At 33.8% G+C, this 14,786-nt stretch overlaps 1 protein-coding gene across 1 annotated transcript in view; it reads left to right on the forward strand.

Moving 5' to 3' along the window:
• Positions 1–3,385, forward strand: part of LOC118847811 (protein SGT1 homolog) — a 70,740-nt gene extending 67,355 nt beyond the window's left edge. Inside the window, exons 12-13 of the mRNA XM_036756440.1 lie at positions 1,966–2,147; positions 2,829–3,385. Coding sequence (XP_036612335.1) covers positions 1,966–2,147; positions 2,829–2,930 — 284 coding nt within the window. The 3' untranslated portion in view covers positions 2,931–3,385. The remainder of the gene's footprint in view (positions 1–1,965; positions 2,148–2,828) is intronic.
• The last annotated feature ends 11,401 nt before the right edge of the window (positions 3,386–14,786 follow it).

Here is a 14,786-nt window from a genome sequence, read left to right on the forward strand (position 1 = left end):
TATTTCTGTACGTGAGGAAATAAAATTCTGCAATTTGTAAGTTATTTTGTAAACGTTAATCCTTGATTTCTCAAACTAAAGTTAGTAATTAAAATAATAAGGTTTTACATGGCATGAGAATAGTTTGAACTGGTACTACTATCACTTAATTTGGATGGCCCAGACAAAAGAAAATTGGACTTTTTACTTGCAGATTATATGATAGCTTTCATGTATATTGGAAGGATCATATTTTACAGGTACAGCTTGAAATTATTTTGGAGAGTATTTTGCTGAACTCTCACAGTGAAAAATGCCATATACAGCCTATATAATCAGCTTTTTCAGAAACCACTACTAGCCAGAATCGTCCTCATGACCTGATCTTTCTTGGTGTTGTTTCCTTGCTCTTGGGGCTCGCTTTTATGGTTTTACACCTTCAATAATATACCTTCAGTAATATAATTTTTGTGAGGTTGATTTTCTTAAATATTTAATATAAATAAAATTGTATTTTATTTTAACACAGATAAAATGTAATCTGAAATTCATTGATTTTATTTCAATATAAATAAAATGTAATCTGAAATTCGGTGATTTCCAGAGATTTTCTTGTGGTCAAATTTTTATCTCTTTATCTGGTTTCATTAAGGTCAGTCATGGTTTCCACACAATGGTGCATAGTCTAGTACATTATTTTAAATGAGTACTTTAAAATAATCTTTACTGTTCACATTCCAAAGAATGAAATTGGAGGTAAAGTTAGGCTTACTATTTTTCCTGCAAATAAAGCTTTGCTAATTCATCTGTTGTAATAGATGTTTAAGGCCACTTTAAAAAAATTTTTTTTCAGAGACAAAACTATGATATTAAAATTTATTTTAAAAAATTACCTAATCAGAATAATGTATATGTAGGATACTTTGTCTCCTGCTTTGTTTTCTTTTGTGCTAAATTAGTATGCTTGTCAGATTCTTGTGTACTGCAGGCTGGAAGCTATAGATAAGTGCAAATCACTTAACCTGTCTCAGTCAGCTGGGCCAATTTCTTTATCAGTAAAATGGAGATTGTAACCCTTGCTCTCAGATACCTCACACACTGATGTTAGTATTAATTAGGTTAGCATTTCCTAGTCTTTTTCCTCTCATATTTGTAATTTGCTAAGCCCACTGATGAAAATTGGACAAGGAATGGGGATTAGATGCTGGTGAAGGAGTGAGCAGAAGTTTGAAAAGAATATACTTAATGTAAATAAAAGTATGCGTGGGGGTGAGAAGAAGAGCACAAAGAATCCAGCAACAAGCAATGGTTCCCATATTTAAAGTGAGGGGCAGGAAATGGGAAAACAAGGGCTCATGTTAGGGTAAGTTTGTGCACTATTGATATTATACCTATAACTCATTTTGAGCCTCCAAAATTACTTATTTTTTATTGGCTTAAAACCTCAAATAGCTGCCTCAATGAGCATTTAACACCAGAGACCATGAGGCAACATTTACTATTTATTAGAACTTAGGAAAAATGTGTATCTCACATTTAAAGTAGACTTTGTTGCTTGGTGGAAGAGAGGATGGGCTGTTAACTTCTGCTTTTAAATGGCATGGATAATTATTTATGATTCCTTTCTTCTTGGTTCTCAGAGTTATTTGAGAACCTCAGATGAAGGCATCAACACTTAATGTTCATAAAAGTCCTGATAAATTCCTTAATGTAACATCTATTTTAAAATGATTTTTAAACAAAATGCTACAAGTTTACTAAGTGCTTTTTACTGTGGGATAAAATTCCCAGGATTCTGATTTTGTTAATTGGTTGAGAATTTTTAGATTTTCAGATAGGTTTACTTTAACAGAGAAAAAACAAAATACTATTAAAAATATGAAATTCAGCTGCTTAGATAATTTGTTAACATTTTTATTCCACAACATTTAAATATTCTTGATGTGATCAAAATCTGTGGTTAATCTCTTCTTATTAATTTCACAGATTCAAAGCACACGTATCCATCATCCTCTCATTATACAAGGAATTGGGACAAATTAGTTGGTGAGATCAAGGAAGAAGAAAAGAATGAAAAGTTAGAAGGAGATGCAGCTTTAAACAAATTATTTCAACAGATCTATTCAGATGGTTCTGATGAAGTGAAGCGTGCCATGAACAAGTCATTTGTAAGATCATATGCATTTTTTTAAAAAGAATTTATCAAATAATCAGAAAATTTGAAAGACTGCTAAGTATATCCTTTTTTAAGGTTAGAGTGTTCTGTCACCTGAGACCTTTTGCATAGACTTTTCTTTTTACAAAGCCTGAAACAAATCCTCTTACGAGGATGCAGGTACAAACCAGCTTCCCTGTGAAGAGTTTCATAAGAAAATCAGTTAGATACCTTAAATGTAGTTTATTTAGATTTGGAAAAGTCTTCAAGAAATAATTGTGCCTAAACATTATAGAAAATTGTTGTCTGCTTAGTTTTTAATACCTTCAGTAATATTATTTGGGAACCAGTTTCATCATCTAAATTGATAACATTTCCTTTGTATGAAAATTTGCGTTGGAATTTATTTGAATCCTATTATTCCTCATAACGAATTATTACGTACAAGCACAGTCAAGTTGACAGTTCAGTTCACCTTGATTACTTCCAAGCTTTCAAGTCTACTAAAAATATTACCTTTTCAGCGCTTCTTAAGTTAATAGAATATTGCCATTATATATTTAGAACTTTATTATTGCTCTTGTTCAGGAATGTATATATTCAGTGATTTTAAATAATGGCATTTTTTAGACAGACAAATAAGATTATTTTGATCCTTGGCTCTAACACAGTGTAACTTTATACCTTATTTCAGATGGAGTCTGGAGGCACAGTTCTGAGTACCAACTGGTCTGATGTAGGTAAAAGGAAAGTTGATGTTAATCCTCCTGATGACATGGAATGGAAAAAGTTCTAAATAAATCAGTTTGCTATCAGTGTATTGAGTATACTCACCTAATGTCCACTGTGTCTATATACATTGCATTCTGAATTTGAGAACAGAATATTTCCTTTAAAAATGATACCTCCTCTACTTCTTCTCTACTTTAGAAGTTGCTTTTCCTGCAGTTATTCTAGGTGTCTGATCAAGTATGAAGTTCACGTTTTATCATTTCTGTAATTAAGGGTTCCAGAAATTCATTTGTCTTGTTTTCTGCTAGATAGATTAGTTCTGTACTTCTGTAGGGAGGGGAAATCATTCGTTGGATATCTAGGATTCTTGCCTTATTTTTGATGCACAGTGTTCACTTAATTTATTAGATTTGGCCCCCTTGGGTGAACATAGGTTTTTTTCAACTGATATGTTACATTGTGTTTGCTTTTTAACTCTGCCTCTGAATGAAGATGTAAATATACTTTTTCTATGAAGAAGTTTGGTCTATTTTATTTTTGAAGAGTTTTTAATAAGAACTTGTTATTTATTAGAGACAAATCAAAAAGGAAGTTATTGTTTGGTTTCTTTATGAAATAGTATGAATAATTGAGCTGGGATTTTGGTTCTTGGTTTCCACATTATGCTGCATGGTATAAAAGATGAGACATTAGAATTCACCACTCTGATGATTTTACCAAGCTGCAAGAAAAGCTATTTGTGCCTCACTGGGAGCTGAGGTTAGGACCCCCAAATTAGCTTAAATTTCACTTCTTGATACTTTTGACATATCATGACTCCTGAGAACATGGCAGCAGTGGCTTCTGTATGCTCCATCCATAGTCTCTAGAGATTGAGGTAGTTGCATTTTCAGTTAAATTAACAAGGATTTGTGTAGCATCATCTGTGTGCCCAATCCTGTGCTAAGTGCTATGGACATACAAAGAAGTACAAGCTTCATCAAGCTTAATAACCCAAGAAGACATAATTTATACATGAAATAAAGAACAATGAATGCTGAAATAGTGATACTCAATATGATTGAAGTTCAGAGAAGGGAAATTACTTCCTAAATGAAAATTTTAAAGCCTCAGCAAGCTTCCTAGAACTTTGGTCCAGACCTCGAAGTCTGAGATAATAGTGATTTCTCAACCCCAAAAGATCATGGAAAATCTGTGGGTGCTGTGAGAAGCCACTTAGTTTCTCACTCAAAACCTAAGTATTAGCTCTAGTGAGGCTCTCTTGGGGTGGAAAGAACACTGGCCTCCACTACCACTTAATCACTCTGTAACCTTGGGCAAGTCATGTGATTTCTGTGCCTTGATTTCCTTGTCTGCAAAATGATATTTGAGCTACATTGTTAACAAATTGTAACCATTTAACATAATCCAAAATATATGCTGTCTAGGTTTTTCTTTCTGACTTGTAGGTCATCATTCCATTTTTTCATACAGAACTCATTTTTTTCAATTTCTGATCTTTTTTTTTTAAATTTATTTAATATATTTAGTTTACAGCATTGATTTTCACAAGAGTTTGAATTACAAATTTTCTCCCCATTTCTACCCTCCTCCCCACTCCAAGATGGCATATATTCTGGTTGCCCTTTTCCCCAGTCAGGCCTTCCTTCTGTCACCCCACTCCCCTCCCATCCCCTTTTCCCTTCCTTTCTTGTAGGGCAAGATAAATTTTTTACGCTCCATTTCCTGTGTATCTTATTTTCTAGTTGCATGCAAAAACTTTTTTTTTTGTTTTTGAACATCTGTTTTTTTAAACTTTGAGTTCCAGATTCTCTCCCCTCTTCCCTTCCCACCCACCCTCCCTAAGAAGTCAAGCAATTCAGCATAGGCCACATGTGTATCATTATGTATAAACCCTTCCACAGTACTCATGTTGTGAAAGATTAACTATATTTTGCTCCTTCCCAACCCATCCCCCTTTATGGAATTTTCTCCCTTGACCCTGTCCACTTTCGTAAGTGTTTGTTTTTGATTACCTCCACCCCCATCTGTCCTCCCCTCCATCATCCCCCTCCCTTTTTTTTAAAAATCCGTTTGCTATTTAAAAAGGATTATGCAGAGTATGTAATATCTAATATTAGATATTACTTCTTAAATCTAGTATCTGCTTTAGGAAGCTTCTGTTAGATACTGGTAAAAAATGAATTCTTTATGTGACAAAAACAATATAAAAGGCATTTAGTTATCAATCAATCTACCCGTGTTTATTTAGTTCCTACTCTAAACCAGGCTCTTGGTAGGAATTGGAGATGCACAGGCAGCAAATGAGTCAGTTCTTACTTGCAAGGAGATCGGATTCCAAACTAGAAGGGATAGTGATAGATCATTAGAACTACTTTTAAAATAATACCTTTCCACCAACATTCTGCATAATGCAAGTTTATTTGCCTTAACAAAGGATCAATGATTTTATTTTAGTCAAGGGTCTCTTATTTCTTCCCTGTCCTTCTCCTCTGTTGAGTTGATAATCACTTTTTGGGATACCCTTTGGTACCGTATTTCTTGTGGCACTTAGAATTTTGATTCTCTTATCACTTCCTTTGATGACTCTTTGCCCTTTCAAAATGAACCTTTCCTGTAGGCATAACTCTCTTCTCTTTACACTTGATTTTGGAGAATTCACATAATGTCATGGTTTCCATTACATGCACATAAATCAGCTTTTTCTTTTTTAGTACACCTCTTACCTATTTTCATTTAGTTCTATGACTGTCACTATATTCATGTTATCTTTAATGACCTATATTTTTTCTTGAACTCAGTTATACAACTTTGGGACCCTGGCAGTGCTATCACACTCATTGTCTATAAGTCTGCCCTTGTGAAATTATCTTATTCCTTCTTCAAAGGAATTGACCACACTTCTCTGTTCCCCCTGTCAAGTATGGGCTCTGGTTATTTTTAGCAAAGACTCTCTGTTCTTAATCTATTTTATTAATCTGTAAAATGAGTGGAATAGTTTGGGGAGGACAGCATTTGTATCAGCAGTCATATAATTTTTGTAGCATATTTGCTTTTCTTATATTGGAAGGATTGACTAACTGAAAAGCAATTCAATTCTTACCACCCTTCTAGGCTACTGGAGAGAATATTGTATTTCTTTTGAAAGACTAAATTGGCAGTAAGTACTAAAAACATATATTTTTAGAAATGGAGGTATAGGTGCAGTAAAAAAATGAAAATTTATATTATTTTGACCTTTGTATGTATTTTATAAGACAAAGGATGATTACCAGGTTTTGTCACATAAAATTTTTGGATGAATATCAGAAAAGAACCTTTTGGAAATGCTGTAATATCCATATTACTAGGGGCAGTTTAGATAGAATGTTGATTTGTTTTGAAGCTCAAATAAAATTTTTCTTAAATTTGGCTAAAGTTTCTTAGTCAGATTTCCTAGCTTGCTTCTGGAGTGTATGATCTCCCAAAACCTGAGCCCTTTTGAATTGTTTAGCTGTAATCATTTAAATGTTCCAGTTTGCCATTGAAAGGTAGGAGACTGAGTATTTTCTTTATTTTTAGTACCTAACCTTTTCTTTATGTTCATGCCAGTTTCCATGACTGCAGCCACATAGTTGGATTTCATTTTGTTCTCAAGTCTCGGTAAAGGGAGGTAGGAGAATAAGGAAATGGACAGGCTATTGTTTTCTATGCAAAAATTAATCTGTAAAAGGGCAAGAAAGTTTTAGAAAGTCACTGTGAAGCCAACATTAATATAGCCTTTTCTATATTTTCAAGTGTTATATTCTATTATCCTCTATTACATTGCAAACAGATTTTATTCCACCTAGTCACATAGTGCCTTTTGTTCTTGTTCAGTCATTTTTTCAGTCATGTCTGACTCTTTGTGATCCTGTTTGGGGTTTTCTTGTCAAAGATACTGGAGTGGTTTACCATTTCCTTCTCCAGCTCATTTTGTAGATGAAGAAACTGAGGCAAACAGGATTAAGTGACTTGCCCAAGGTCACAGAGCTAATAAGTGTCTGAGGCCAGACTCAAATTCATGAAGATGAATCTTCTTGACTCCAGGCCTGATGCAATCCACTGTTCCATCTAGCTACCTTTGTGTAGTGTCTGGTACATTGCAAACACTTAATAAATGCTTATAGATTGACTATTTTTTGGGTTATGCCTAAGAATCTAGGGATGTAATACAGGCATTAATTTACCAGCAGATAGATTTCTCAACTTGACTTCATCACAGTCATCACATTATGGCTCCCTATCGGGTTGAATGCTCAGCTTCTCAGTAAGCCAGCCACCACAGGACTAGTATTAAAAAGAAATCATAATGGTATGCATTGGACTCCTTTCCAAATAGTCAGATGGCTTTGTAGTGTGATTATTATATGAGTGTGAACACAAAGTGAGTTGTTCTGAAATTACTAGCATCATTGGAAAATATTCATTAAAATTATTATTCAGTTTTGATGAATCCAAAGCTTGTAGCAGCATATATCTTAAGATCAAAATGTAAATCCTAAGTGACCTAAGTAGGAAAGTTTAGTAGGAATGTGAATCTCTTGCTTTTTATAGAGAATAACATTTTAAAAATACTTTTTGTTAATGTAAAAGTTAACAGTTTCACCACATTAAATAGGGAATAAAGAAATAGTTTAATTTCCCCTCTAAATGGGACTGTAAAAGCACTGATTTTTAAAGTTGGTCAGAATGCTTGTAAATAAAGATGGATTGTTTAACTAAATTTATTCAACCAAATTCATCACATACTTTATAGTTCTTTGGCTTTTCTATGAGACTTTTTAATATTATCTTTGTTTTTTTATTTTTTAATGTGAAAAGTCCAATTCTTGTGTTAATAGATGTACTTCCCTCATTGATTTTCAAATAGCATATGAATTATATGTTTGAATAAATTATATCATATACTTCTTAGAAGGGTGTTAAAGAATAATAGTTATCAGTGCCTGAGTAGTTTTAAAAATATGCTCTATAGAAAAAGCTGAAAATGTCTTCCATTATTTGTAATGCACTTTTGGGTCTGAGGGTTTTAAATTCCAGCATAAAAGAGATGTTTGAGGTTTTTTGGGGTCAGGAGAAGTTGTTTCAAATTTCATCCTACCTCTTTTTTTTTTAAGTGGGGAGGAGATAAACCATTCTCCTTGATGAACTTTAATTAAAAAATAATTGACAATACTTTGTGCTAAACTTAAAATTGATGTCTGATCTGTTTATACTAAGGAAGAAATTCAGAAGTATTTTTTTCTCATTATAAATTAGTTTTTCACCAACTTTTGACACTTTTACCACTATTGCATGATATTGGAAGTTCTAAATTCATATCAAGTGTTTGTATGTATATGGAGGGAGGTACTCAAGGGCATAAATCATTTATTGTCAATTAGTTTGTTAAGAGGTCAGGAAGAGTCAACAAGTACAATAACTCAGGTGAAATGGTGGCAGGGAAGTTTAATATTTATATGTTCTACCTTAGTCATAAAATGTGAGGATTTCCCTGTTCCCCTCTCCCACTATTGCATATTTGTTATATTGTTTCTTTATTAATTATAGGCAATTTTTGTTATGTAATACATAATAACAATTTCAGATACACAGAAATGATCAAACAATATGGAGTGAAATCCTCCCCAAAGCAATATTATCCAGAATATTTATTCCCCCCCCCCAAAATTGTAAATTTAACAGCTATTTGCTCTGTTGCTCCTTTAGATTTCTTTGTACTTATAAAATTTTGCTGGTTTTTTCTATTGTAATTATTGCTATCTATGCTCTTCTAAGTCTTCATTCTTTATTTTCCATCACTTTGTATCAATTTTTTATCTTTTATGTCTTTCATATTCATCATATTTTAAATGGCTTTATGGTATTCTGTTACATTTATGTTACACAGTTGTTAAGCTGTTTTCCTAATCATTTATTAAGTGGGTCACTTTATGTTTTTCCCTTTTACAAATTAAAGGAATTGGTAATTGTTCTGTAGATTTCTTTTCAAAGAAATAGCAAGATATAGTCTTGCTAGTGAGTAATCACTGAATCAGATGTTATAATCAGTTTTGCAACTTGTATCACACATTGTCAAATTTATAGTTCTGCCTGAAGTATAATAGCATGCTATTTGCCCCCCCCCCACCATTGAATTTTGTAGTTTTAAAATACTTGTGCCAATTTGATGGCTGTGAAAGGAACCTCAGAATTGTCTTCATCTTCATTTCTCTGGATGTTAAAGATTTAAATAGTTTTTCAAATAATTATTTTCTGCTTTCTCTTTTAAAACTGTCTTTATATTTCTTTGACTTTTTGTTCACTAGGGACGATACATAGTTAAATAATAAAATTTAATGAAAATTGGCAGCTGGCAGAAGAATAATAACTGACATAAAGTGCTTTAAATTTTGCAGAAAATTCACGCACATGATCTCATTTGAGCCTCAACAACCCTGTGAGTTAGGGAACTACAGGTTAACATTATTGCCCCCATTTTCAGATGGGGAAATGGAGGATATGGACTCATCTTCCTGACTGGAGGAGAGCCGGGCGTGCACAGTCAACTAATATTCATGACTGAGTTCTCTATTGTGGAAAGAGACCCGTATGATGATTAGCCCTGGTTAGATCTGTGCCAGTGAGTAGTTGGGATTGTTAGAGTATTCTTTGCATTTTTATTCCTAAAACTTAATGGATTTATCAGTTAACTGTTGCTTATTCTTGCCAGTGGTTAAGACTGTATTACGTATAGAAAAAGTCACTAAGCTTTCGAGGGTTTTTTCCTCCTGTTTGATAGTGATAATGGATTTGTCCATCCCTTGTCTTGATTTTTTGTAAGATGACTGTTTATGACTGTGTTCATTGGCTCATGAAGGGTAGTTATTGGATTATGTTGGCTTTGTCAGCACTGGCTTCTTTGAAATTCCTAATCTGAATTCATTTTAGTTAGAAGGTTGAATTTCTTACTAATCAGCGCTTTTTTCCAGAGCTGCTGATTAATATCAAAATGACTGACCTAGAGTATCTTTGCCTTTTCTTCCTAAAGATGCTGTTGAACAGTGAAATTCCTCAAAAGGTAAAAAAAAAATAATGAGGAGTTCTGGATCATCCCCAAATAATTAGCACCTGGATGACAGAAATTCGCTACCTTAGTATTTTTCTAGGCTTTAAGTCCACTTGACCAGAATCTAATTAGGACCATCTCTTAATTAGCTGTGCAAATGGAGAGGAGTTATAGTGTGGATAATTGAAAAGAAGAGGTAACCAAGAAAAAAAAACTTATATTTAACTCATTCATTATGGAGGATTTCTTTTCCCTAGAAGATTTACATTCTTAATTATGTTATAAATTAGGATAATATAATATTACTGTTACCATACATTTCTTGCCTAAAAATAGGGGGATGATAGCACAGGTAAAAGTGGTTGGTAAAAATTAAGCTGTATATTGAAAGTTGGCTGTGGATAATCTGTGAATAATTAAAAAGTAGCGATGTATTTGTGCATAAATAGGATACTGTGTAGAATGTTTTCTCTTTTTTATTTTCTACTCCTTTTTTTTTCCTCCAAATGATTCTTAAGAAGGACTGGGGAGCAGGGAACTACCAGTGATTGAGACCATTTAACATATATAGGCACCAATTTCTAGGAGGGAGAAATCCCAACTAGAAATACTTCCATTTAAGGATATAACCTGTCTTTACCTTTGTGTTTTAAAACAAAACAAAACACTAAAGAACTGTTGTGCAGAGTTTTCAGGTACAGAGAACTGTCTCTTTGGTGGTAGTTCTTTGTAGCAGTAGAGCAACCACTATTTAGTCTTCCCTACCAAAAAGAGAGATGAAAAGGTGTTTTCTTTGTTTGGTAATGGAAAAATGTAAGAGGGAAAAAATAAGTCCTAGTTCACAATTCAACCATTCTCTATATTTGCTTATACTTTAAACTTAGCTTAATATAACATCTCTTCACTAGTTTTTTATGGAATTTATTGTCATTCTAATGCTTCCTTGCAAAACACATTTCAACATAGAACACAAGGTGAATATTTCTATGCGAATGTGAATATTTCAAATACATATTTGTCATCTCTTGCTTGTTCAGTTAATAAAGTGTAATTCAAAGAAAGTATTTGGTATTGTACTAGGGTACACAAAATGGCCATTTCTTACCCTTGAGAAGCTTACCAGGAGCAGAACAGAGGCAAAAGACTAAAAAACTAAGCAACCAAAATGTACCATGGTGGTAATAGCCCTGATGTCAGAAATAAAAACAAATCAACTTCAGAAAACATTTATGGTGACTATCCTTCAAGGATTAGATAGATAGGACAGTATTCTTGAAAATCAGACTTTTTCTGTTGAATTCTATTAAATTACTTTCTCTGGTGGTATTTAACTTACTGCACACCCAATTTCCATTCATTTGCTTTTCATATGTTCACTTACATGTAATGCTCCATTTTAATGTAGGACTATATTTAATGAAACTAGTTTTGTCTTAGAATACCAGTATTTTCTACACACAGAACCTAAACAACATTTTGATTGAATAAAATGCCAATTTGTGGATGAAGACTTGGGAACATTTATTTTATAGGGTTTTTTGTTTAGCGGAATTTTTGAAATAAAAGCAAGAAAGCATTGTTTTTCTGGGCTGGGTTTAGAACAAAGAAGTAGCTTTCTTTGTTAGGTAGAACTGTGTTGAAAAGATGTTTTGTAACTTCATCATGTTTGGGGAAGAGAGAGTGAGAATCATACAGAATTTTTGAGCTGAAAGTGATCTTATACATCATTTTACCCAATCCCTTCATTTTGCAGATGAGGAAAGTGGTTCAGAGAGATCATGATTTGTTTGAGGTGACATAGTCAATCCTTTACATCTGTTTAGAACTTTTACCTTTTCAAGGTACTTTCACATCTTAAGTTGTCATTTGGTTTCCTATGGGCAGAAAGAGCAAGTATTTTTTTAATCATTGTACGGTCGAAATTGACACTAAGGTATTTTATCATTGTTGACAGCGCTGATTAGCAACAGAACTAGAAATAGAATACTAACACTTGGGAAAATGTTTTCCTAATCTAATGGTGATGTTTTGATAGCTCAGAATTTGAACATCATTAAATTATATTGACTATAATATCAATGATCATAAACTAAGTGTAATAAGATCATGGTTACTAAACACCATCTGAGGGGGTAAAAACTCACTCCTTTCCGTCTTGCATGCCAGTGAGTACACCGTCTGCATAGTTTATTTCTTCCCACCTTCATCCAGTATCCCGTAGCTTTAGCTCAGTACTGATTTATATTGCTGCCACTTCCTTCACCTAACTTTTTTTCCTTCTACACCTGCGTATTTGTCAAAATTGTCTCTTTATACTCACAGCAATCACAAGACGTAGGTGTGATTATTATCCCCATTTTACTGATACAGATAGAGATTAAATGACTTGCCCAGGATCTCGTAGCTAGTTAAATGTTTGAAGGTGGATTTGAACTCAGGTCTTTTTCACTCTAGGTCCAGTGCTCTATACTGTGCATCTATATAGTAGGTCAGTATATCATAAAGTTAAGAACAAAGAATTAATATATAGAAACCATTAAAAGGGATGTGAATTTTATACATGGTTGACCAGAACATACAAAATGATCCAAAAGTCTATGTACCATTTGAAATTTTTGGAACTCTCTGTGTACCTACTTGCATATGCATGAATCCTTTATTTCATGCAATAGGGATTCTTGGTGGTTTGTACATAAGTTGCATTCTAATTTTACTAAGGGAGCTGGCTATTTAATGAAAAGTTTTGGTGAATATTTTCTGAAAGTAAATAATGAACTACTATTGACCTATTTTATATACCATGTTTCCTTAATGTGAGGCCTATGTTTGCTGATAAAATAAGAACATTGGATCAGTTTTTTTTTAAGATCCCTTCTAGTATTCTCTAAATCATGTGTACAGAAGTCCTTGAATAGGATTTGATGCATTTTCAGACTTTGCAAGTGAATATTTTTGCTAAAGTGTGATTTCCAGGGAGCTTTAAGGCACTGCATGTCAATACATTGCACCCAGAAGCTAAAACTTTGTGCCTTCAGAGCAGTAAGAGAGAATGGGCTTAGGATGCTTCCTATTTGTGTAGTTTTGACTGCACAAAGATACGGGAATTAGATTTAAAAAAAAAAATTTGTAAATGTGTGCATAAAACATATCTCTAAACATATATACAAGTAAGCACATAAAATTAAATATTAGGCTATGCACATGAGAAACATTGTCTTTGGTAAGAAATGTAGCTTGCATTTTAGTGTATAATAAAATCTAATGGTGAGAATAAAGTTTTGAATGGCATAATTGGTTATTCTGAATATATTTACTTTTTTAATGTCCAAACTGTTGTATGGAACTAAATCAGGGGTCTGATTTCTTTATATTAGCAATAAAGGAATACTGCGGTATCTTAGTGTGACATTTTAAAGTGAGTCACATGGAGAGAGAGTCTTTTCTGCACGACACACACCCTGTGGCAGCATTTGTTTTTTCATCTTCTGCAGGTCAGCTGTATCTTTAGGAATAGAGCTCTCTTATATAAAGAGTCAAGTAGCCATTTCTCTGAGCCAGATTATTAATAGCCGTGGGCCTTTTTAAAAATTCCAACCAGGGTTTGTTTAAATTGTGAAATGATAGTAGTAGGGTTATCTTTGTGTTGGTCTTTTAATATTTATTGGATTACCACATTGCACTAGGCACTAAAATATCACATGATATGGGTAGGAATTAAGGGAGGCATATTTCAATTCAGTGTAAAGAAGAACTTATCAGTAGCCAATTCAATCAGTAGGTATTTATTAAGTAGCTCTTATGTGCCAACAACTTGTTAGGCACTGGTAATACAAAGACAAAAATAAAAGGCTTAAGAGAGCTTTTGTGGGGGGCAGAATGTACATATGTAAGCATAATAGACACAAAGTAATTTCATGGGAGAGGCACTAGCAACTGGGGAATTAGAGAAGGCCTAATGTAGGAGATGGGGTCTATAAGGTGAGCTTTGAAGGACACCTAGGATTCTGAGGTAGAGGTAAGTAGGGAGTCTGTTACAGCGTGGGGCACAGCCTGTGCAAAAGCACAGAGACAGAAAGGGGGATGCTAAGTGTGAAGAACAGCAAGAAAGCCAGGTTGACTATCATAGAATGTATTGGGTGGGGGTATAATGATAAGTCTAGAAAGGCAATTGGGTGGTAAAGGACTTTAGATCATAGAGGCAGTAGCTTATTGAGCAGGGCACTATCTTGCTTTTGGGGAATACCAGTTTGGTAACTGAATGGAGGATGGATTTAAGAGGGAGAAGACTGGAGGCAGAGAAACCAATTAGGAGACTTGCAATAGCCGAGGTGAGAGGCGATGAATATCTGATGACATCTTGTCAGGAATGCTGTGGTAGGGAAGTTGGACTAGGTAATCTCTAAAATTAATTTTCTATCATTCCAATGCAGATATCAAAACAAAGTGTGTATCATCTAATAGTAACTTTTGTCTAAGTTGATTAACAGATTCAATAGAATTTATCAGCCAAATTTAAAAAAACAACCTAAAGGAATGCCTATGTTTGTCCCTTTTTCTAGCCTAAAAGAAACAGGGCCCCTCTTAGGCAAAGTTGTAAATATTTTGAAGTTAGTTTTATGTGTACAGCCTTCTCTTTTTGTACCTCCTTCTATTCACCTTGGTAGCAATGCTGTCCCTGTTCTCTATCATTCTGTTCTCACCCTACTATAAAAGACTCTTAAACAGTTGATTAAGGTAGTTGACTAACCTACTTCTCTCCTGGTAATCCCTGAGCTGCAGATATCACATATTCTTTCTAGGCCTTGCCAGGATCTCATCCTATCCTGGTAAAAGCCTGCCTTTCCCATTCCT

The sequence above is a fragment of the Trichosurus vulpecula genome, chromosome 4 (genome assembly GCF_011100635.1).
Source record: "Trichosurus vulpecula isolate mTriVul1 chromosome 4, mTriVul1.pri, whole genome shotgun sequence".
Classification (NCBI taxonomy): domain Eukaryota; kingdom Metazoa; phylum Chordata; class Mammalia; order Diprotodontia; family Phalangeridae; genus Trichosurus; species Trichosurus vulpecula.